Source organism: Anolis sagrei, chromosome 5 (genome assembly GCF_037176765.1).
Source record: "Anolis sagrei isolate rAnoSag1 chromosome 5, rAnoSag1.mat, whole genome shotgun sequence".
Classification (NCBI taxonomy): domain Eukaryota; kingdom Metazoa; phylum Chordata; class Lepidosauria; order Squamata; family Dactyloidae; genus Anolis; species Anolis sagrei.
In genome coordinates, this window is record NC_090025.1 from 147,464,379 (window position 1) to 147,487,737 (window position 23,359).

General features: G+C 38.2%; 1 protein-coding gene across 17 annotated transcripts in view; it reads left to right on the forward strand.

Moving 5' to 3' along the window:
- The window catches only part of NAV3 (neuron navigator 3), a 619,870-nt gene that overhangs the window by 456,565 nt on the left and 139,946 nt on the right, over positions 1–23,359 (forward strand). For all 17 annotated transcript variants that reach the window (XM_060777419.2, XM_060777418.2, XM_060777420.2 and 14 more), the window contains 2 exons: positions 11,979–12,087; positions 16,250–16,633. In XM_060777419.2, the coding sequence (XP_060633402.2) occupies positions 11,979–12,087; positions 16,250–16,633 (493 nt within the window). The remainder of the gene's footprint in view (positions 1–11,978; positions 12,088–16,249; positions 16,634–23,359) is intronic.

Consider the following 23,359-nt stretch of genomic DNA (forward strand, 5'->3'; position numbering starts at 1 on the left):
TTTTACTAAAGACACACCCACAGACAAGCAAAACTTATGGCACAAGAGGAGAGGCATTTGAAGGCCCTTATGAATGAACCAGTCTTGGTTGCTGTCCCAAACATGTGATGGGGCAGAGCAGCAAACTATCAGGCTGTCAGTCAGTCTGCTTCATATATTTCTAAGGTTACTATTTTTGGACAAAATATATTGCTTTGCTTAGGTCTGATCACAGCAATTTAATGGCCTGGGAAAGTTGGGAATTAGCTGAACATCATCTCACTATGTCAGTTCAGCATATGACAATGGTGTGATCCTCTATAACATCCTTGAGAGGTCTGAAAGGATACTTCTATCATTATCCGTCCATCTATCAGAGTATACTGGACAATAATTGGCTGCTTCCTCCACTCCTCCAACCATACATTGCCATGTATGAACAAATAATTTGTTCTTTCTTGAGAGAGTGAAATTAAGGAAGGCTGACATTCTTAGTATCTGACTACCAGCTTCCTTCAGGCACAAAAAGAGTTCAGGCAGAAACAATAATATATCCTTAGCCTACTGCTGCCACCGGTGAAGTGAATTTCCTCCAAAATTGTTTTCTATATGTTTGATAACCTCATCTCATCAGTGATCATTTGTGTACAAGTAGGATGGCGTTCCAAGCATAGGGTCTTGGTGGTGGGTCAGTAGGTGACTGTGGAGATTTATTCTTGATCCCCATGTTTCTCCACAGTGAGGACATCGATTTTCAGATGGAAGGCAGTCCTGGGTCAGAGTTAGCTTGACTTGACATCCCTTCCACTTGACATGTTCTCCGTCCATTCACGCCTCTTCAAATTCCACAGCACTGTTGGTAACTGCTGGCTTCCAGTTAGAATGCTCAAGGGCCAGAACTTCCCAGTTCTCAGTGTTTATGCCACAGTTTTTAAAGTTGTCTTTAAGCCCGTCTTTAAATCCCTTTTCCTGTCCACCAGACTTCTGTTTTCCATTCTTCAGTTGGGAGTAGAGTAACTGCTTTGGGAGATGGTGGTCGGGCATTTGGACAACGTGGCCAGTCTAGCGAAGTTGATGATGGAAGATCATAACTTTAGTGCTAGTGGTCTTTGCTTCTTCTAGTAGACTGACATTTGTCTGCCTGTCTTGCTAAGAGATTTGCAGGATTTTTCATAGGCAATGCTGATTGAATCATTCCAAGGGTTGAGTGTGATGTCTGTAGATGGTCCATGTTTTGCAGGTAGATAACAGGGTTGGGAGAACAATAGTTTTATAAACAAGCATCTTGGTTTCCCTATAAATGTCCTAATTGTCAAACACTCTCCACTTCACTCAGAAGAATGCTGCACCTGCAGAGCTCAGATGGTGTTGTATTTCAGTCTCAATGTTGATTTTTGTGCAGATGTAGCTTCCAAGGTAGCCAAAATGGTCAACTTTTTCTAATGTTACCCCATTAAGCTGTAGTTCTGGCATTGCAGAGGGATTGTCTGGTGCCTGTTGAAAGAGCACTTTGGTTTTCTTGATGTTCAGTAAGAAACCAAGATTTCATATGCTTTTGCAAAGGCATTTAGAGTGGCTTGTTGGTCTTCTTCTGAATGAGCACAGACCACATTATCATCACCATATAACAGATGTTGTTGTGACTTTCAGTCTGCTGAGGTTAAATAGCTTGCCATCTGTCCAATAGATAATTTCCACACCAGTGGGAAGCTTCCTATCAACAAAGTGCAGTATCATAACGATGGAGATGGAGCATAAAGTTGGGCCAATAACACATCCTTGTTTGACACCTGATTCCACCTTCAATGGGTCACGGTGGGAGCTACTGCTGTCCAAGACTGTTGCCATCAGTTTCTCAAGTTTCTCCTGACACAAAAAGTAAATCACGTTGGAGCCATAGGATGTTCACAAATTTATCAGGGCATCTGATTTTTTGCAGACTGGTCCAGGGAGCACTGCAATTTATAATGTAGAATACCTGTATGCCATGTACAGAGGTTGTTTTGTTCCCTGCATTTTTCTTGGAGCTGCCGTGCAGTGAAGATCATACTCACTGTTCTTCTGGAGGGGTAGAAGACCTTCTGGGATTCTGAGAGGATGTCTTCTGAGGTCCCTTCCACACAGCCCTCATATATCCCAGAATATCAAGACAGAAAATCCCACATTATCTGAGTGTGGACTCAGATAACCCAGTTCAAAGCAGATATTGTGGGATTTTCTGCCTTGATATTCTGGGATATAGAGCTGTGTGGAATGGCCTGAAATAGGTAGAAGGCAGTTTGCAAGGATTCTTGCAAGGATTTTCCCAATGGAGGTTAGAAGAGAGATACCTCAATAGCTTCCACATTCTGTTGTTTCCCCTTTTTTGAAAAGGGTGATGATGATGGCATCTTTGAAGTTTGCTGGGATGTTTTCAGTCACCCACTTTTTCAGCGAGCTGATGGAGCTGTTGTGTCAGTTCACGTCCGCCCTCTTTAAAGATTTCAGCAGGGATCCCATCAGGTCCACTGACTTTGTTGGTTTTTTTTTTTTTTGTTGGCTGATGGCTTTGCTGACTTCCTCCAAACTAGGCAGTGCTGTGAGCTCATCCTTGGTTTGTTGTTGTGGGATTTGCAAGATAACCTCTTTGCCCAAGTTGGAGATGAGGCTATGTTCTGCACATTTGGTGAGAATTAGGATGCCATTCAGGTTGCTGTTTCCAATCCCATCTTTCCCTATAGTTCTTGGCCACAGGTTGAAGTCTCATCTGACTCTTACATTAAAATCCCCCAGGACAATGATTTTGTTCTTCTTAGGTATATCCAATAAGATGGTGTCCAGCTAACAGTAAAACATTTCCTTGATATCTTCATGAGGATCTAGTGAATGAATTCCAAAGTTCATCTTTTTTGGTTGCAACATGGTGACCTCTCTGGACACGGTATTCCAGTTAGGGATGAAAGAGGTTGGCTATGTTTAGGGCACCTTTTCTAGGCCCCTCCCCATATGGGGTGAGCAGAGTGGATCCTTAAAAGGGCTGCTCAGTCATGGATACAGCTGCCAGATTTCTCAACTGCCTCGGACCTTGAGGTAGAATGACTGAATCCATATCCACTGCCCATGTGCCAGTCCGTGGCTAGGGGCTTCCAGATTTGACAGTCCTGCCCCTGTCGCCACTCTCTGATCATCATAGGACTTTTGGTTTTGTTTATTTTTCTTGGAAGATGCCTGTGCATGAGTTTTTCAATGTGTGGAGGTCAATACACAGCTGACCAACACATAGTCTTCACAGAATGAGGTTCCCAACCAGTGGCATGGTTAACACAAAGATGACATTTTCTAATCTGTTGCAGCCTTGTATTGTGGAAGGCTTTCATTGCTGAAATCACTGGATTGTTATAGGTTTTTCAGGCTGTATGGCCATGTTCTAGAAGCATTCTCTCCTGACCTCACTACCTCTGAGGATGCTTTCCATAGATGCAGGCGAAACGTCAGGAGAGAATGCCTTTAACATGGCCATATAGCCCCCCCAAAAAACCCTACAACAAACCACTTTTTATTTTTTTTAAATATCTGCTTATTTACAGTTGTACGCTGAACTTGTTATGTAGCTAGAGAAATCACTGGGAGAAAACCCAGTTAATCTTATGTAAGCATGAATGAGGCAGAAAGACAGGGAGAAGTGTGGTGCGCATACGGAGCATGTGGCTTCCCCCATTGAAGGAATGGCAACACAGAAAGCTACCCTGGACCTTCCACAGATATATAAACCCATTTTCCTACTTTCCAACAAACCTCACTCCTCTGAGGATGCTTGCCACAGATGCAGGCGAAATGTCAGGAGAGAATGCCTCTAGAGCATGGCCATATAGCCCGAAAAAACCTACAACAACCCAGTGATTCCGGCCATGAAAGCCTTTGACAATACAAAATAAAAAAGCTTTAGGTTTTGTTTGGGAAGTTACATTTTAAAAGTCACATATTTGGTTATATTCAGTGCAGCAGACTAAAAAGGTTGCCACTTTGGAAACTGATACATCTTTCTGTGTGTCAGTCTGGAACTAAACTATAGGTTAAGAATCAAGCTATTGTGAGATGTTATTAACTCATTATTTATGTTATTCAGCACCTCTAGACTGTAAAATGTAAATTCAAAACTTTGTACTCTATGGAAATAACTAGTGTTACAAGGCTGATTTGCAAAAACAAAATTAAATTGGGAACATCCACATTTTGCCCTATAGACGTGCCAGTGCTGCAGATGGATAGAATACATCAGGAGGATATGTAAAATTAACTATTTAAAAGAGTTGGTAATGACTGGGAGCTTGTTGTGTTGCACATTTAGAGATGAGCAACATGCATTCAGGTGCTTTATTTAATAATCTGTGTGGCAAAGGTTGAATACAAAATGGAGTATCTTTCCTTGCTGAACAGTCTCCCATATGATATGCAAATACTTGCATAGACTACTATAAATGCTACAGCCTTATCAATCTCCTTTTATTCTAAAACAAATGTAAGCATCTATCTAATTAGAAGCAGGCATTTGCTATTGCAACACATTCAGCTTTAGCGACATTCTTTCACTTTTCAATGAAAGAAACTATGTAACATTAATACTGGAATCTTTGGCACTGAGATGACATTGCAAACAAGAGAAAATTATAGCATCTATCCAGCATGAATGTGCACTGATATAGGAAATTAATCAAATTCATATAACCTAAACATTTCTACATGGTGGGGCCCAGTAGCTACTGCCATATATAAGAAGTATATCCTATAACATAGATATGCAAATATATCATCAGCATGTATTCATTTCATATTCGTCATTAGAAAAACTGAGGAAGAAACCAGTAGTAATGCATTAACATGTTAATTATGTTGTCTCTTATTTGAATTGTGAATGTATGGGTTGCTATGAGGAGGACAGAGAGGTTGAACCTCAACAAATAGATCTGACTATGCCAGAAGAAATGCAGAAAGACCCAGAACATTTTCTGTTTCCTGCACATATATTTATATGCATAATATATGTGCTCAATTTCATATATTGAATATATTATGTTGGCAAGTAGAGGAGTAATAAAAAAAACCTGGATGCCTCTTTTCACCTTTAACTGTAAGCTTCATTTCTCACTACATTTTTATATTTGTTTTATCAAATATCGAAAAACGTTTTGAAGACACCCTTCCCTTCACTTAATTTATTGGAGTCATAATTTTGCTGCATTAGTAGGTTAGGCAAATGGATATTGTTTATTAAAAGAAGCAAACAAGCAATGATTATCTTCAATAACATTTTCTACTCTTCCTCTTCTCACATCATCTGTTAATCTCCTTTAAAAATTTCAGTTACAATTGCTGTTTGGTGATAGTCTAAGATGGATGTACAAAATTCAGTTTACATTTTTTAAAAACATCAATCTGTTTTTTTTATGACATTTTTTTCCTGTCTTCTTGACATTCCATGAGGGAGGATCCTACTCATAATTTAGATTAATTGATTGCCATTACACTCGAGCAAAATATGATAGCTACTAAGATCACAATCAATTTGGTTCTTAAATGAATTTCCAATTATGGTTTAAGATCTAAACCAGGCTACTAAAATGGTTTGCATCTATCATAAGAGTTAATGAAAGTGCAAATAATGAGTCCATTTTACCTCTTTGCCTGCAGAAAGAAGTGTGTTTCCTTATTTCGAAATCTTACTTATTTATAGTTGATGTAGATAAATGCAATTGTCCATATTAGATTCTATTGTCTTATTTGTATCTGAATGTCTGTTTAAGATTGAGGCCATAGTAACCTTTATTGCCACTTTTTAGAATATTGAATTCTTTTTGTACAGTTCTTAATTACAAGATTCTATTTTGAAGTAGAAATTATCTTACCTTCATTATTTTCCTTTCCCTTACAGTATTGATATGGTGTCTGTGTTGGTGTATATGTATACTTAGAGTTTATGTCTTTCTTTTGTACAAAAAGCAAAAAGAATCTTATTTGGATACCTGGTAACCTATTTCATAGAATAAGGTGTGGTTTTTTTATGCAGAAGATGGCAAAAACTTAGATTTTTTTTCAACATTTTAAACAATTCCTTAAAGAGGAATAAATCTTAAGCCACTAATTACTTTCAAGATAGAAATGAAATTATTTATTTCATCATTCACTTCTGTGCAAATTAAAAGAGTAATGAACATCTCTTCCTGATGCTTTTTTTTTTTTTTTTTGCTGTGGGAAGAAGCTTATTCAGCATACACAGAAAGATTCGAGAATCGTTCATAAATTTGTTTTAAACTGCTTACATCAGGACTAACTGGGGCAAGAAAGTGATCATTTTCGAATCTTACCTTACAGACAAATAAAGCTAATAGTCTAGAGTGTGCTAAAGCTTATGCTGGGATATCCCCATTTAGCTCAGGCTGGGTACTGAAACCCTTGACAGTGCAAAATTGGGCAGAGGTGGTCTTTCTAGTTTAATTTGCCAAGCTGTTCGCTGCCATGGCAGCCGGGAACATCCGCTGCAGTATCAGAGCACAGTCACAGATCTGGGAATGCAGGTTGAATACTAAAATGCAAGGAAGCTTTTTCCCGAGCTTTGCTTCGCTGGTTAATTTTGGCTCTTATTGAGCTCTGACGTGCTGGCTGCACTTGCATCTCTATCAGCCCCTGTAAAGTAAAGAGCTGTGCAGAGGAGTCAGTCATGATCTAGTGAGGGAGCGTGGGAGAAGCATGGTCACCGGCACTTGTGCTGTACTTCTGGATTTTCAACTACAGAGGCTGTAGAAAAGAGATGCAGGCCCATCAGTATGATGAAACTGATGATTGGATAAGGGAGAAGCATCACTGGCTTTTCGGATTACTTCTGTGCTGGAGAAGAATGTTTGATCAACTCTCCTCTCTGTGAAGGAAATTCAAGTAAAATGACTGTAAGTACTGCAGATTAACAGGACTGGAAAGAACTGGATTGGCATAAAAAGCGACATAAATTCAAACAAAAACCACTGTGCCTGTCTAGTCATTTGCAGCATGTACGCTAGATGCTTAAGCTCTTTCCCTTTTTTGTACCGGTGGAGAGAAGAACTGCATGGTGTATAAATCGCATGCTGCTGAAATGTTAGCTTCCGATGCAGCTTGAAGATTTTGTCTCCCGAGCATCTAGGAAATGTGAAACATCATTTCATGCAAACAATTGGCTAAAACTATGCAACGACCGGCTGAGCTCTCCGTGTTCAAGGGAAAGGATGCAAGAAATGGGGGTGCTTGTCTTCGGAAACAGAAATCTTTAACCAATCTTACTCTTCTGAGTGAGAGTGAAAAGGGGAAGCATTCCTACAGAGAAAACTGGTTTGGAAATGCCTCCAGGTCCAGCCAGGTTCCTCATGCGAGGGAGAGAGAATCTGGAAGCAGAGGATTGCTTAGTAAGGCACTATCAAAATCAGCACACTCCCTTTACTATGCCAGCAACAAGTCCACCTGTGAAATGGAAGAGCTCCCACCTGTTGGAAGCAGAAAACCTAGCAAAAGGCTCAAAGGCTACCCAACAGAAGAATCTGGCCCAGGAGAAAGGAGCAAATTGGCTGGTGCAAATGTGCCCTTTAAGCCAAATTTCACTAGCCAGAACTGGGTGGAAGAAGGAGAAGGTTGCTTACGTGAAGGAACTGCCCAGCTGGATGAGGATGTTATAATAACAATGCTTGGAGACTTAGAACAAGCCCTTTACACTGATTTTTTAGGTAAGTTAAGTTTTGCTTGACATGGGCAGATAACCACTAGCACTTCTGTCTAGATAAGAATTTGTTGACATTAATATTGAGAGACACAATTGGGTTTGTGCTCAGTGTAATAGGGAAGAGCTTTTTCATATTCTTTCATTTAGATTTAGAGATTGCATTCATGGATTATTATCTGCATCAATGTTTCATCAAACAACAAAAAATGGCAAGCTGTTAATTTTTCTTCATCCTTATATTGAATTTCTTTCTAAAAATATATATATATGTAGGAGTGCCATGTAGCCATATGCATTTTTCTTAGGTTGGGGAGAATTGCATGATGGTGTCTCTGTTCCTTCTCCCACCTGTAAGGCCCTTACTCATAGTCATGTATTTGCGTAGGTTTTGGAAATTTATTCACAACTATGCTATTTCTGTGCTAATAACTTTCCACTTCATTAGTATAAACTTGTGCAACCTGCAGACTTAATAAGGTTTGATTTATTTAGGCAATACTATGCCCTACTTTCTGCTCTAGCTTCATAATACTCCCTGCAGAAATCTCATCCATAAATACATACTTTGAGTGGAATTGAGAGTGCCAAGGCTTCACATACCAGCTATATCAGTGCAAGCAAGTAGGCACCCGATAATCCACAGCCAAAGGTGCTTCAAAGGATTTATCTGCAGCTGGTTGCACTTTTCATCTCCCTTCACTCAGAAGCGTGGGCTGCTCAAAGTGTTGAATTCAGAGGTTTTATATAATTATTTTTTTGTAATTCTGTGCCTGCCTGGCCAAGTCTCACTCACATTTTGTATTTTGCAGATTTCCCAGTAGTATACATTGATGCACTGATTGGAGCTAAAATTATATGTAGGGTATGGTTTATGTGGAACTGGAATACACTTATGGACCAGAGATTATAGACTCTGTAAATCAGAACATCTGTGTTTGTTTGGATGTACCACTGATGTGTTCTATGACTTGGAGGAAATTCCTTTTTTTTTTTTTTTACTTTTGTCAGGCAGCACATTTCTCTAATAATGATAGTTGGGGAATGGGCATATTTTCATAGAGATAACCGGTGTTGTGATGAAAAGCAATGAGTAAGTAACACAATGTGTGGTGACTATTCACAAAGGAAATATTTTATATCACAGCAATATTAAGGTAAGGTAGCAATGAAACAGTGGTTATCCATTGAGAAAATCGTGCAACTAATACTTCTCTTTTGTATGCTGCCTTTGTCCCCAAAATGGATCTTAAGTCGACTTGAGATAAACTATACTTTAACAACTGCATAGGCCCCGGTTTTCTCATCTGAAAATAAATAATTAATTTTTCATCATGCAATTATTATTATTATTATTATTATTATTATTATTATTATTTGTTTATTTAATCCTTTTCTCTCCATAAGGATTAATACACATACAAAAGAAATATGATTACTTATATATAAATATTTTAAAAAGAATAATATTTACCAGTATCTAAATTCATGTTGGTCCTAATTAATATGCACACTGAATTAATGGTGAGTATATTTAGATGTCGTCTTAGCTGGAACTTCGAATTAGATTTAGGCCTATATGTACATCATATATAAGGTCAATATGTATATCCTCTTAACTGATGGAAAGTTTTGACAGATTTCTGATGTGTGATCTCATTGTAATGTAAGTTTAACTTTACCACACATGATAGGAGGATAGATGAGGCATGATAAATGAAGAGGTAGGTTGTGCATGGATCATCAAGCATAGTACAAGATTAGGTGAGTCAGAGGTGGGCTAATCGTTGATTAATGAGGCCTTCTTGGCTCAAAATAATGAATTAGAGAGCTCAGGAAATGTATCAGTGAGAGGCAGAATGTGTGCCAGCTGCTAGTATTTTTAAGATAAGGAATCATGTTGCAACCCTGAAAAATCTTGCCAAGCTAACCAGGAATTCACATGCCTGCTGCTCTTGAGGATTTATATAAATCTGGAGAGGGACAGAGGTTTGAGAGCAGTATTGACCTTCCAGTTGATCTCATATGTGGTTCTTCTTGGACTTTCAAGATCCATCTCACATGCCTGCTATTCTATTGGTGATGTGCCTGAATGCCAGGCTTGCCCACAATAAAACAACCATAATCCATGATTTAGCTTTATATAAATTGTTCAATTCATAAAGAGAGCTGGGTGGATGTGCTTGTTGGAATAGGCCTGTACCAGTTTTATCTACCTGGGTATTCAGTGCAGCACTGATCTAGATTGAAGGGGCAGCATATCACACACCCTGCTGGCCAGACCAGGTTGAGGTGGACTCAGGGGTGATACTTGAGAACTGCAGGACTTAGTTTTGCTGCTGGGTGGATGGAGGATGATTTTATAGGATGGGTGGGGGAGGTTCAAAGCCTGTGCTATTGGAAGGTCCACTCACCCAGAGATTAATGGAACCTGAAGTATTCCTGAATGCTATAAGAGATTTTTTCACTGACAGGGTTTGCAATTCAGTAGAACACCTAATATCACTTTGACATTGTGAGATAGAAAGAGACAGTTTTTCCTAAGCACTTGACCCAGCTCTGTGGAGACCAAAATTCACTCTCATTTACCAATAAGCTGTGGATAATGAATAGGATGGACAATGGCTAGAATGCTTATGTAATAGATCTCGAGTGAGTGTGATGAAAAATGAGCAAAAAGACTTCACTGTATTTGCTATACAGCAGTGCAGCTGACAAAAAAATCATGCTTCAATTATTTAACTCTTAGCATGTCACTCAGATAAACTATTTCAAATAGAGATTCCTAGAATCCAAGAACTTAAAGATGGTACTGCATGCCCTGGTAACCTCAAGTTTGGACTTGTGCAATGTGCTTTACATTGGGCTACCTCTGTACCAAGTTCAGAAACTCCAATTAGTTCAAAACACAGCAGCCAGATTGGTCACAGGAACATCCAGGAATGAACATATTACATCTATATTAAAGTCACTCCACTGGTAGCAAATTAGTTTCTGGGCAAAGTACAAAGTGTTGGTTTTGACTTTAAAGACCTACATGGTTTGTGTCCAGGCTACCTACAGGATCTCCTTCTTCTGTACAATCCAACCCACACACTTAGGTCCTCTGGGGGGCATCTACTCCAGCCTGCCAGAGCCCAACTGTCACCTAGAGGAAGTTTTCATTAGCTGCCCCAAGACTGTGGAATGACCTGCTGGAAGAGATTAGACAGCTAAATCAGCTGTCAGAATTTAAGACACAATTGAAGACTCATCTCTTCTAGCAGGAACATTCAGTTTTAAGTTATGCATTTTAATCTGCATTTTATCAGTGGATTTTAACTTGAATTTTAACTCTGTGTATCATCTTGTATGTATTTTAATAGTGGATTTTAAAAAAAATATTGTTTAAAAGATGTTGTATCACTCCTCAAGCTGCAGGGAGAGGTGGGTATTATTATTATTATTATTATTATTATTATTATTATTATTATATATTGGGATCAGGCTCAGAAAAACCAGGAGTGAACCCCTTGATTGGTGCTGTGAATAATTTATTTTATTTTATTATGTTGTGTCTTAATTTATTTTATGAGACTGCCTTGCTCTTGGAGCAGGACCCAAGGCAACATCCAAATGAGTGAATCAATTTGTCCTACAGCATATAAACATGCTCTATTCCCCTTTTGGCTGGTAGAATCTAGTCAATATGGTTTAGGATATTGGAATTGCTTCACTCTGTCGGAGAGACGTGTCTTCTGACTTGAAGCAGACTGTAGGGAACTCTCTTCTGAAGAGGACCTCCCTTGACCAAGACATATATGGCAGCTGTCCTATCAGTGATATCCTTCTTTTTGGTAAGATGTTTGAGATTGTTGTGTAGGGCAACTTCAGGAAGAAATGGGTATTTACACTCACTTTGGTCTTCTTTCAAGCCAGTTATTTTCACCAGTGGGGCCAATATGGTGTGAAAAGATAGGGCTGTGGCATCCCAAATGTGGATACCTGATTGATGCTAACACTGGTCTCATTTCAATTCCACTATATGCTGACTTGACATCTCAGGATGTAGGCTAGGATATAAATACAAATGTGTATGAGATAGAATAATATCATGAATGTAGGAAATAGTGACCTTTTAAAGCACCAATAATGCCTACCCACTCTACCACTCTAGTGTGATGGATGCTGACAACACTGGTATAAACTAGGGTTCACATGCACACAAACACACATGCAAGCATAGAAAAATAAAATGTGCAAAATAATATTTGTTTTATCTCTATATACATTTTTTCAGGGGAAGATCCCGAAACAAGACGTATGAGAACTGTCAAGAATATAGCAGATCTGAGGCAAAACTTGGAAGAAACTATGTCCAGCCTTAGAGGAACTCAGATAAGCCACAGGTAACATTCACTACAGAATGAGCTTATACGTGATGCTGTTATTTGCCTTCTCTGAGATAAATTTTCTACTTCCCTGGCCCTCAGTAAGACCTTAATTGAAGTGATGTGGTTCAGGAAATAATGAGACATGGATGTCTAAAATACAACATAAACAAACCCAAATTGTGCCAACAATTCAATTTACCCCAAATATTGCTAATGCTTAAAAGGCTTATATTTGTTGGACTTTATGTGCATATGTTCTGTTCAAATGAACCATCAGTTACAGGTAGGCAGGAGAAAGAGATTTGTGTATGGGATGGACAAGGGATAGTTTTGCCCAGTTCAACCTGTGATATAACTTCCCAAATGATAGCCACCAACACATAGAAGTTAAAAACACATAAAGAGTTTGGTTGTGGCATGGAATGTGTGCATCTATCAAGTCTATTCCCATTTACTTCCTCCTTTTACCACCTTGAATTCTGTTCTGTGCTTTTTCCTTGAGGTTTTTTCTCAAATGGAAAAGAAGGGACTCTCCACACCAGTGAAGTTGGTGGGGGGAGCAATTTGCCTCTCCCCACGAATGAAGAGAATGGATGGTTCCAGTGGAGCCATCTGGAAAAGTGGGCGGGGGTTGACTGACTGTTGCAGCCGGCCTCCTCCCTCATTCTGTTGTGAGATTTCAACCCACCACGCCCACCCACTGACAGTATAATTATTTGGTTGCCATCTGGAACCGGGTAGGATCTTTTTGCCCCCTATGTTCTGGGGGAGTTTTTCGCCTACCCTATACTTTATTAGGGGCTAGCTGGGATGGTGTGTTTTAATTAAGTTAGCATAAATAGCATAGTAAAACACAGATATTGATGTATACACAAGGCACCCTTTAAGGGTGGGGGTCATTACACAAACCTAGAGGTCATCAAATGGATGAGGGGACATCACATGGCACAGAAACGGGAGAGTCTAAGATCAATAATTTGATACAGGCTTCTCCAGACCTTTACCTTAGAGGTTGCCCAGTTTGGGCTCCAGGGGACACAGATATTACACACTGAATAGCCAAGGACGCTGCCTCGGTTTGGACACCAAGTTCCTAGACACATAGTTTAGTTCAGTTAAAGTTAAATAGGTAACATTTAATAAAGTTGCCCAAAATTGAATCCAAACTATTGTTGTCCAGTCTCGTTATTTTGGGGGTTAAGGGGCAAATACCAAATTTTAATTTGCATATTTAAACAACTTGTGAATTTTGTGCAGTTTTCAGATTGTATTGTTTACATGAACATCTAATAACTAAAGCAGAAGCAGGAAATATGAGGCCTGGGGCCAAATTCAACCGTTTTGGTGTCCCATATCCTCCTATATTACACAGATGAAAACTGTGACATATGAAGACAAACCTCATCCAACGGTGGACAGGATAATGAGGAAGAATATGCTGCCTTGGAGCCTGGTAGATTTTAAACAGAGGCTCGTTGGCCATCTGTCAGGAATGCTTTGACTGTACGTTCCTGCCAGGCAGGGGGCTTAACTGAATGACCCTTGTGGGAACTGATAAAGAGAGAAGGAGGCAGCAGGAAAAGAGTAGCCTTGATGGGGATGAAGCTTAGTAGGGATGTGATGGGATCAGGAAATTGGAGTAGGCAGGCAGATCAATAAAGAAGGGGAATGTAAGCTTGGAACACAGAGAGTCCACTGTTTGGGGTGCTTTGAATACAGTGTGAAAGCAGATAGAGGTATTTGTTGTTTCATGTTTGACCCTTCTGTCAAGCAAGGCTAGAAAAGCAGTCCTGAAGTCCAATATACAATAGACCTTGAATTATTGATTTCTGATATCTATTTCATTCATTCCTGTGCTTTCTCCTTCCTCTTTCTCAAAATATTATACAAAATGAAAGAGTTATGGCTGGCAGTAAACCTATAACTGTATAGTTGTTATTCACAATGTTTTGGAATTCCAAATAAAACTTTGTGGTTTCTTGAAAATGTACCATTTTAAAACATATGGTAAATTTTCAGTCTTTAGCAAGAAAAAGAATTCTGAATTTTTCAACACTACAGGAAGACATATTAGAACTGTTCCTCAACATTGCATTTCCATCATCTATATATATATAAATGCTCTGTGCATGATGAATACCTTAAAAACAAAAGAACCAATGAACGAAATCATACCAAATTTGGCAACAAAACATCTCACAACACAAGGAGTGACCATCACTCAAAAATTATGATTTTGTCATTTGGGAGTTGTAGTTGCTGGGATTTATGGTTCACCTACAATCAAAGAGCATTCTGAACTCCATCAATGATGGAATTGAACCACACTTGGATCTGGAACAAACTTGGCACAAGCACTCAATATGCCCAAATATGAACACAGATGGAGTTTGGGGGAAATAGACCTTGACATTTGGGAGTTGTAGTCACTGGGATTCACAGTTCTCCTACAATCAAAGAGCATTCTGAACCCCATGAATGACAGAATCGTGGCAAACTTCCCACACAGACCCCCCTTCCATGACCAACAGAAAATACTTAAGGCCATCCAATCCAACTCCCTTCATCAGGGCAAGAAAACATAATCAAAAGCCCTCCTGAAAAAGAGCCATCCAGCCATAGATATAGATAGATAGATAGATAGATAGATAGATAGATAGATAGGGAGTTGTAGTTGCTGAGATTTATAGTTCACCTACAATTAAATAGCATGATAGATTGAACCAACCGGGGCATACAGGACTCCCGTGACCAACAGAAAATACTAGAAGGGTTTGGTGAGCATTGACCTTGAGTTTGGGAGTTGTAGTTCACCTGCATCCAGAGACTACCATGGACTCAAACAATGATGGATCTGGACCAAACTTGGCATGAATATTCCATATGCTCAAATATGAACACAGATGGAGTTTGGGGGAAATTGACATTTGGGAGTTGTAGTTACTGGGATTTATAGTTCACCTACAATCAAAAAGCATTCTCAACCCCATCAATGACAGAACTGGGCCAAACTTCCCACGCAGAACCCCCATGACCAACAGAAAATACTCAAGGCCATCCAGTCCAACTCCCTTCATCAGGGCAAGAAAACGTAATCAAAGCCCTCCTGACAAACAGCCATCCAGTCATAGATATAGATATATATGATTCACACAAACACAGATATAGTATCATAGATTTGAAAGGGACCCCTGAAGAAGCACAATTATATGTTGCATGTTCCAGAGTAGGCAAACCAGACACTCTCCACATCAACACTGTCAAAGAAACAGCAAGAAATACTGTTTACCCAGAAGCATAAGGAAATTACATATATTAGAAACCAACGCTTTCTCATTACTTTATTTTCCAGATCAACAGACTGGGCCACAGCAACGCGTGGCAGGGGACAGCTAGTATCCCTATAAAATTGGAACAATTGTGAAGTAGGAGGTTCTAATCCAACCTTTCCACAGATCTAAATCAATCTCTATCATTTATGGGTTTCTCAAGTTTGTATGATCCTCCTACCCCATTCTATGAAGCTGAATTCTCTCTCTCACTAGCAAAGACAGCTTTCAGCTAAAATATGCGGATGTTTTGCTCTCACCCTTTGACACCCTTTGTATTTGGCCCTCAGGCTAAAAGGGAGAGCCATCCTTGGATTAAGCATATTTGTATTCATTAACTTTATTTGACATGTTTATTAAATCTTAAAATGTCCAGAAAGGTGTTTCTGGCCCATATCTGTTTCTGGGTGGTAGAAATCACACACACACACACAGAAAGAGAGAGAGAGAGATGACTTTGAGTGTGTGCGCACATCTCAGCAACAGACTAGATTTGTTACACATCCAAAGTTATAACTGTTTACGTCTTTAGTTTAGAATTTATTATGTAAAAAAATCTTCAAATTAAGCACTTATATTTTTTTTCTTCACACAATGCACATCTTTTCATTTAGTAACCCATATCCATTAAGATGAAAGCATTTTCAGATAGGGAGCAGTGGAAGGGGCTTAGTATCATTATTATACTTTTATCGATTATTGTTCAACACTGAAGAAAAGTTGCTGCTTACATCATAGACAATTTTTCATAAGCTTGCTTGTTTCTATGTGCTACTTTATTCTGTCCCCCACCGTCATACACAGAAGTCTCAAAAGCACAGTTCACTGATTTCTGTTTTGCTTCACAGCACACTGGAGACAACCTTTGACAGTACTGTGACAACCGAAGTCAATGGGCGAAGCATTCCAGCCTTGACAAGTCGATCTTCTCCAATGACTTGGAGACTTGGACAATCTAGTCCTCGTCTCCAGGCCGGTGATGCTCCTTCCCTGGGTGCTGGGTACCCGCGCAGTGGTGCTAGTCGCTTCATCCACACTGACCCTTCTCGATTCATGTACACAACGCCTCTTCGCCGTGCAGCTGTTTCTCGCCTTGGGAACATACCCCAGATTGACATGAGTGAAAAAGGAACTAGTGATCTTGATATTTCCTCAGATGTTGACGTTGGAGGGTATATGAGTGATGGGGATATTCTTGGGAAAAGCCTTCGAGCTGATGACATTAACAGTGGGTAAGTTTCTATTTCTTCATCTTAGACCCAAGTATAGTCCAAGCTACAGTTAAATATACAAATATACCTCAGTTACAAAACAAATGCATTCCTGGACATTACTTTTTTTAACCAGAGACAGAAATAATGGAAATAATGGGGTCATAGCTTCTTATGAGACAAAAGGATAATTCAATATATGTCATCAGATTTTTTTTGTTCCAAATTAAAGATGTGCTCATGTGAAATGAAACAATTGGGTCACATAAACGTTCCCTCAATTAATAGAAACACAGAGTTTGTTTCCAAAAGGTACTAAATCCATAATAATAATAATAATGAAAAATGAGTTATAGGTGGCAGAACATTGTTGGCTAGGAGTAGAATATTTTGATCTGATCTAAACTATCAAAATGTATCAAATCACTTTGGTACAGATTTTGTAAAAATGCATTTTATAGCAAAAGAATGTGCTTCCTTTGCACATTTGGAAATATAGTCCATATTTGGAATCTTCTAGAGATGACTTCAAATTTTCCTCCAAATGCACCTTAGGATGTTTTTTTTTCTGTATAGTGCTCTCTGCAGTAATAAGACTCATTGTTCCCTCTTTGTTGAATTTAGATGGGCCCTTAATTATTTTATTCTTGTATCCTTAGGATGCTGTGATTATAATATTCCTTAATTTTTTTGGAAGGTCATCTTATCTGAAATGGTATTTGGTTGCAGTTGTGCACCAGTATTAGTCTAAATTTGTATAGTATATTAAGTTCAAATTTCTATTTTATCTTGCAGTGGCCTAAGTGCTAGCTTTTGGCAGAAATGCCAGGTGTAAGATTAATAATTGATCATGATGCAATGTTTTTGTCCTTTGCCTTGGGCACATTATAACTGAAAATATCTGGAAATACACCAAGCTATGATTTAATCCTTGTTCATATATTTCTTGGGGTAAGATTTGGGTCAAGTATTGCGATCTAATCAGCACCTGAACTTTTCCTGCTAATTCTTTAACAGACATTAAGGGTTTGGTGGGCTACTGCACCTCTCTGAGGAACAGAGTTTGGATTTGTGGATCATTGGTTGTCCAGAACTGATTCTAATCCACCTTACTTTTTATTTTGATGCTTTTAAAAATGTTGCTAAGAATTATTATTACTATTTGCCAATAGTAGATATACATCAAATGGGATAAAAAAAAATCCCTTTACAGTTTTTAAAATGCTTAGATACCTTCCTCTGAAAAAAGACTTAAAACATCTTACAAAAATAAAAATATACAGAAATTAAAGAGAAAAAAATAATACAAAATACAAAACAGTCCACACAAATACCCCCCATAAATGAGTTACAAATTATAAGAGCAGTCAATTGGCACTATGCCATTAAAAGAAATCAGCCAATTGCATCATATCTAATGCCTGGATGTAGAGAAATATCTAATCTGTTGCTATAATGATAACCAAGGGTTGACCCATACTACATGTGTGAAATGCAAGGCCTGTGGGCTGAATCTGGCCCGCCATGTCATTTTATGTTGTCTGTGACACTTTCAGTACCAGAGCAACATAGTTACATTTATACAGTCTTACCATTACAGCCAGCCCTTTGAAGGCAACCATAAGGCTAATGTGGCCCTTGATGAAAATGAGTTTTGACACTCCTGATCTACACTTAAGAATGAATAAAGTTGTAGTTTTACAAAGTTTAACCTCCTTTGTCCATGGACCTCAATTCACTTATGAGCCTCTCCCCTCTTTCACCTACAATAATCTGCGAAATGGAAGGTGTGCATGGTGACTCACTGCAGGCAGCATGCTCACCCTCCTTCCCCATCACATGGCAGAATTGTAGCTAGGAGTGTTGCCGCATTGGTGCTTTCCCTATCAGACAGAGGAAAGTATCAATACAACATAAAAATGCATGCAAGATTTTCAGAGCTAGCCAAAAGATGGAAGGCTTACTGTGGTGGTGAGGAAGCCTCTTTGCTACATTTCTCACTGCTTCAACAACAGATGGGATGGAGCCACATCCCCCATCATCTGATGCAATATGTATCAAACTGTGGCTAAAGAGGTGCCCAGCGCAGTAAGGGGCAAAAACCCTCTGTTGATGAGGTGGCAGGACTGTTGGTATCTCACTAAACTATGGCAATTAATTCTAAACTGTAAGTGGTGTCAATTTGCACTAATTCTACAGTTTAGAGGCACCTGGTGTCTGGATTTGATAGGCTTTAGAAGGAGGAGCATTCCACAGATTGGAGTGGGGGAGTAGGCAGGGAAAGAAGACCCCCTTCTCTTTTGCTGCTATTCCAAAGCTCTGCCTCAGAAGTATCAGGTATAGGAAGTCTCATAATGGGAGAGGTGTTTTATCAAAGTTTTGGGGTCCCAAGCTTTTAATTATATGCATGAATGTTTTACTGCTGCTTTTCTCAGATAGCAGTCAACTGAATAGCTAGTTTTGCTGTAGTTTTGTTGTAATTGTGCATATTATAGTTGAGGACATGAATATTGATAGGAAGATATCACTTGTTACCTTTATTTAATAGGCACTATTTTTCGTTGTGTTTTCTTTCTATATGTCAGAAGATATTTGCAATTTGATAGTGAAATTGTTACGTTTAAGCACAAAAGATTTCTCTGAAGTGTCTGAATAGGAACATAGGCATCTTTAAAATGATTGCCTAGCAAAGTTATTCATAAGTTTTATAGATTAATCTCTGATACAGATTTATTTATTGGAAAAAATAAATCACCAGTCTTTTTCTCTCTTACTGAGATTTTTTGTATTGATTCCTCTATTGTGATTTCTTACATAAATGTCCTAAGAATTCTTCCAGGGGATATAATGAAATGGTCCCAGACATTATCTCTGTTTGTAAGATTATACTTCATTTCTAAATAGTGCTTTAACTCCTTTCCCTGTTCTTATTGCAAAAATATGTGAGATGAAAGAGTTTATTTAGTCTTTGAAACATTTGTATCCCACTGTATCAGGAGATTTCAGGGAGGGAGAGAAATGAGGACAAATTATAAAATGGATCATAGCAATGACAGAATGACAGAAAACAGGAGACAAAAATATTCAGCCTAACTGATGAGAGACAAGCTGTGGATATTTTGTCAGCAGATACACACACACGGGGGGGGGGGGTATTCCTCAAGATACAGAGGTCCCATGATAATTAGGGCTTTAAATGTTAATGCCAGTCTGAATTTCTTTTTTCCATGTTCAACATAATGTCTACTGAAATAGAGATTTACTTATATAAAGATGTTTCTCTTCAGAGCTTATAGTCATCACATAGACACTTTCAGTGGGGCTAGGTTATATTTTTCACAGTTTGCAGGCACCAGTCCCAGATGTTTTGCTGCATTTTAAAATAATCACACATAGTATAAAATCAGTACAATGTTATTCAGCCAATAATTCAAAAATATTACTATTAAACAGCCTCACACATTTACTTGAAAGATCAAGAAAATAGTGCTCTAGAAGACAATATTTAAACCTGATCCTTAAGTAATTCTAATTCAAATTGTTTCATACAACAAAGAGGATGGATAAGTGAAACATTCATACCTGTTTCGTTTCCCTACGTATCTAATAGATCTTTGTGCTGTGTGTGTCTTCCCCTTTCCCTCTCCCTCTCTCCCTCTGAGAGTTTATATCTTGAAAGCGTAGGGGAAGATATAGGTTAAAAACTATATTTGATCTCAATGGTGAATCTTTTGTATCATATCAAACTTGGCATTAGGAGCTTGAAATCAAAGTTGGGCATCAAAACCAATTCTTTTTTAAGTTACCATGCTGAGTTACTTGAGTTGTCATACTGAGTTTCAACAAAGAAGAGTCAAGGAACCAAAAGGGACTATTTCATAGGTTGTGCTTTTTGTGGCGAATGCAACAAGTTAAAAGGAACTTGAACACTGTGTAGAAATCAAAGGAAAGAACTGATGGCTGACATGGACATATAAATGAACCTTTACATTCATCTCTGATTATACCAAATTCAGGAATTAGTAGTGCTGAAAGGGAAGGACAGTATAGATATTCTTTAAATAGTCATCTTGCTGTGTCTGTGTGATCAGGTTCAATAATACAGAATGTCATCTGCAATATTTGGGCAAAACAACAACAGACCAGAATATACAACTCAGGAATCCTGAGTGTGCAATCCTGATCTATCAGTGGCCAGACATTTTAACTTGAAACATTACAACCTCTTTGATTTGTCCTTTTTTTGTATTGAAGTGCATCTCCTTGAGGCATTTTGGTCAAACAGGAAAATGTCTGGCTTTATAAACTTAAAGCCATATTACCACATGTCCTAGAACAGCGATTCCCGTCCTTTGATGCTTTAGTTGTTTGGAATTTCAACTCTCAGAAGCTACAGCCAGCTTGGTCAAGTTTCAGGAATTCTGGGAGCTAAGGTTCAAAACACCTGGAAGATCAAATGATGGGAACTTCTAACTTGGATGATAATATGTTCATACGTTTAAAATTGTTGAAAGCAGAGTGTTCTTAGATGTAGATCAGTTTTATCTTTAGCAAATGAAGATGGCATATGGTGTGAGAGAAAGAGATTCTGGAATCAAATTTGGCTGAATTACTGTTGGTTTATTTTTAAATCTCTGATAGATGTCAACTTACAGACAGACAGACAGATGTCGACTTTATAGATAGGTGTCTGTTCATTCAGAGGTGGCTTTGCCACTCCCTTCCTCTGAAGCATAGCCTATAGCACCTGGCATTTATTGGTAGTTTCCTACCCAAGAACTAGCCAGGGCTGATTCTGGTTAGCTTCCAATATCGAACAAGTTCTGGTACTTTTAAGGTATTTATGTAGGTCAGTAGATCAATAGATTGATAGATTATACTCAGCTCATGATGTATGCAAGCATGTGCCTTCAGATTGCCTGCCAACCTATAGCAATCTCATGATTCATAGCAATGAGAAAAAGAGAGTGAAGAATTATATTTATTTTTTTGCATGAAATGAGCCAGTATGAATCCTGCTCTTTTTCAGTTTAACATATTATTTTAAACTCTCTGCTTGTCATCTTTTTAGAGTTTGAGATGTTATAATAAGATAAATTCAGTATGGAAAACTCTAGTCATGAATGATAGCACTATACTTTTCCATTAAACGTGTTGAAGTCAGGAATGTTAAGAATGAAAGTAGTGTATGCAACCCCATTCTTTTTGCACAATGATCCTTGGTCCAGTTCAGGAATAGAAGTTACAAAAGTCTCCTTTTCCATATCTGCCTTTATATTGGCAAAGGCTTGTGCAGAATTAATTTGTAAAAATCTTCAAGTATCCAACCCATGTTTCATTACTCACATTTATCTACTCATCCATGATTTCTAGTTATATAATGGGAGTCTGTGATTCTGAGTAGTTCCCAAATCACAATTGTGTAGCTCTGTTTTTGGTTGGTGGCATGTGAAACTATGCTTTAAAAAAGAATCTCTACTACCCTGATATTACTTCTTGATCCAAACAGTATTGCAACTGTAAAGTCTTCAAAATAATTTGAATCTATACATAAAAAGTATTGCTTTTAATGACTGTTGTTCATCATGACTATATATATCTAGTGTCAGAAGCCTTCGAATTCTTGGAGAACACAAATTGAAATATAACACTGTCACTGTGTGCTACATTTGGGCTTCCCATTGGTATGTTTTCTTTGATTACTGAGAAAACAAAATTATGAACTAGATAGTCTGTTGTCTCATCCAGTAGATGTAGTAGACAGACATCTTTATGTTCTTAACATGTAAAATGCATTCCATGTTGATTTCCTGAAATGTTTTCCTTCTGTTGCATTCTTTTGGGTGTTACATGTCTTTTAAAATGTACCAATTAATTTATCACCCCAGAGAATAACTTAAGTTATCTTTTTTGACACAGGTAATGAGAAATCCTTGAAAAACATTAGTAGGCAGTAGTGCTCTTGACCAGAACATTTTTGAGTACACTTTCTGGTTTGGTTTTTTTAAAAAATATTGAAAAAACGAATAATAAGCACTGAAAATTAATGGTTTATTCGGGCATGTTAATTCTTATCACTTTTTCCTCTTCCATTCCCATTTTAATTGCTTTAAACACTTGGGAAATGAGAATCCAGTAGTAATTAAGAATTAACATGATGCCTGTTTCATATGTTCAACTTCTCCATTAGTGCATTAACCAAAAATAAAAAAGCAAAATGCCTTCAAGTATAGGGCTTGCTTTTCTCTTTCATTTTCTTGAGTTTGTAGTATACAAATGAAAGCTACAATTCATTATTCATTTACCCTGTAAATCACAATATACAATATATATATTTATAAAAGAATATTGTATCACATTGAAAATAAATTCTTGCTAGAGCCCCTCTCTTAATCTAATATTATTCTAGTGAAGTTGATTTCCATGTTTGAGCTTTAGAGAATTCATAGATATAAGATAAACCCATTACCCATTTCACTCACAGGGTTATTCCCATGACTAAACCCACAGTCTCTAGGGACTAAACCAGCTAATAATAAACATCAAAAGAAAGTGAAACAAAAAAAATGTCCAACCATAAAGCTGTGGTAGCAAAACTTATATTCATGTCAATAGATCACAAGGCACTATTATATCTACATAGCTGCCCTCCTAATTTTGTGACTCTATGCCCTTTGCAGTGTAAGCATTCCATGTGGACCGCATAATGCTTAAATGCATGTATCACATGCACTGTTGTACTTGCTT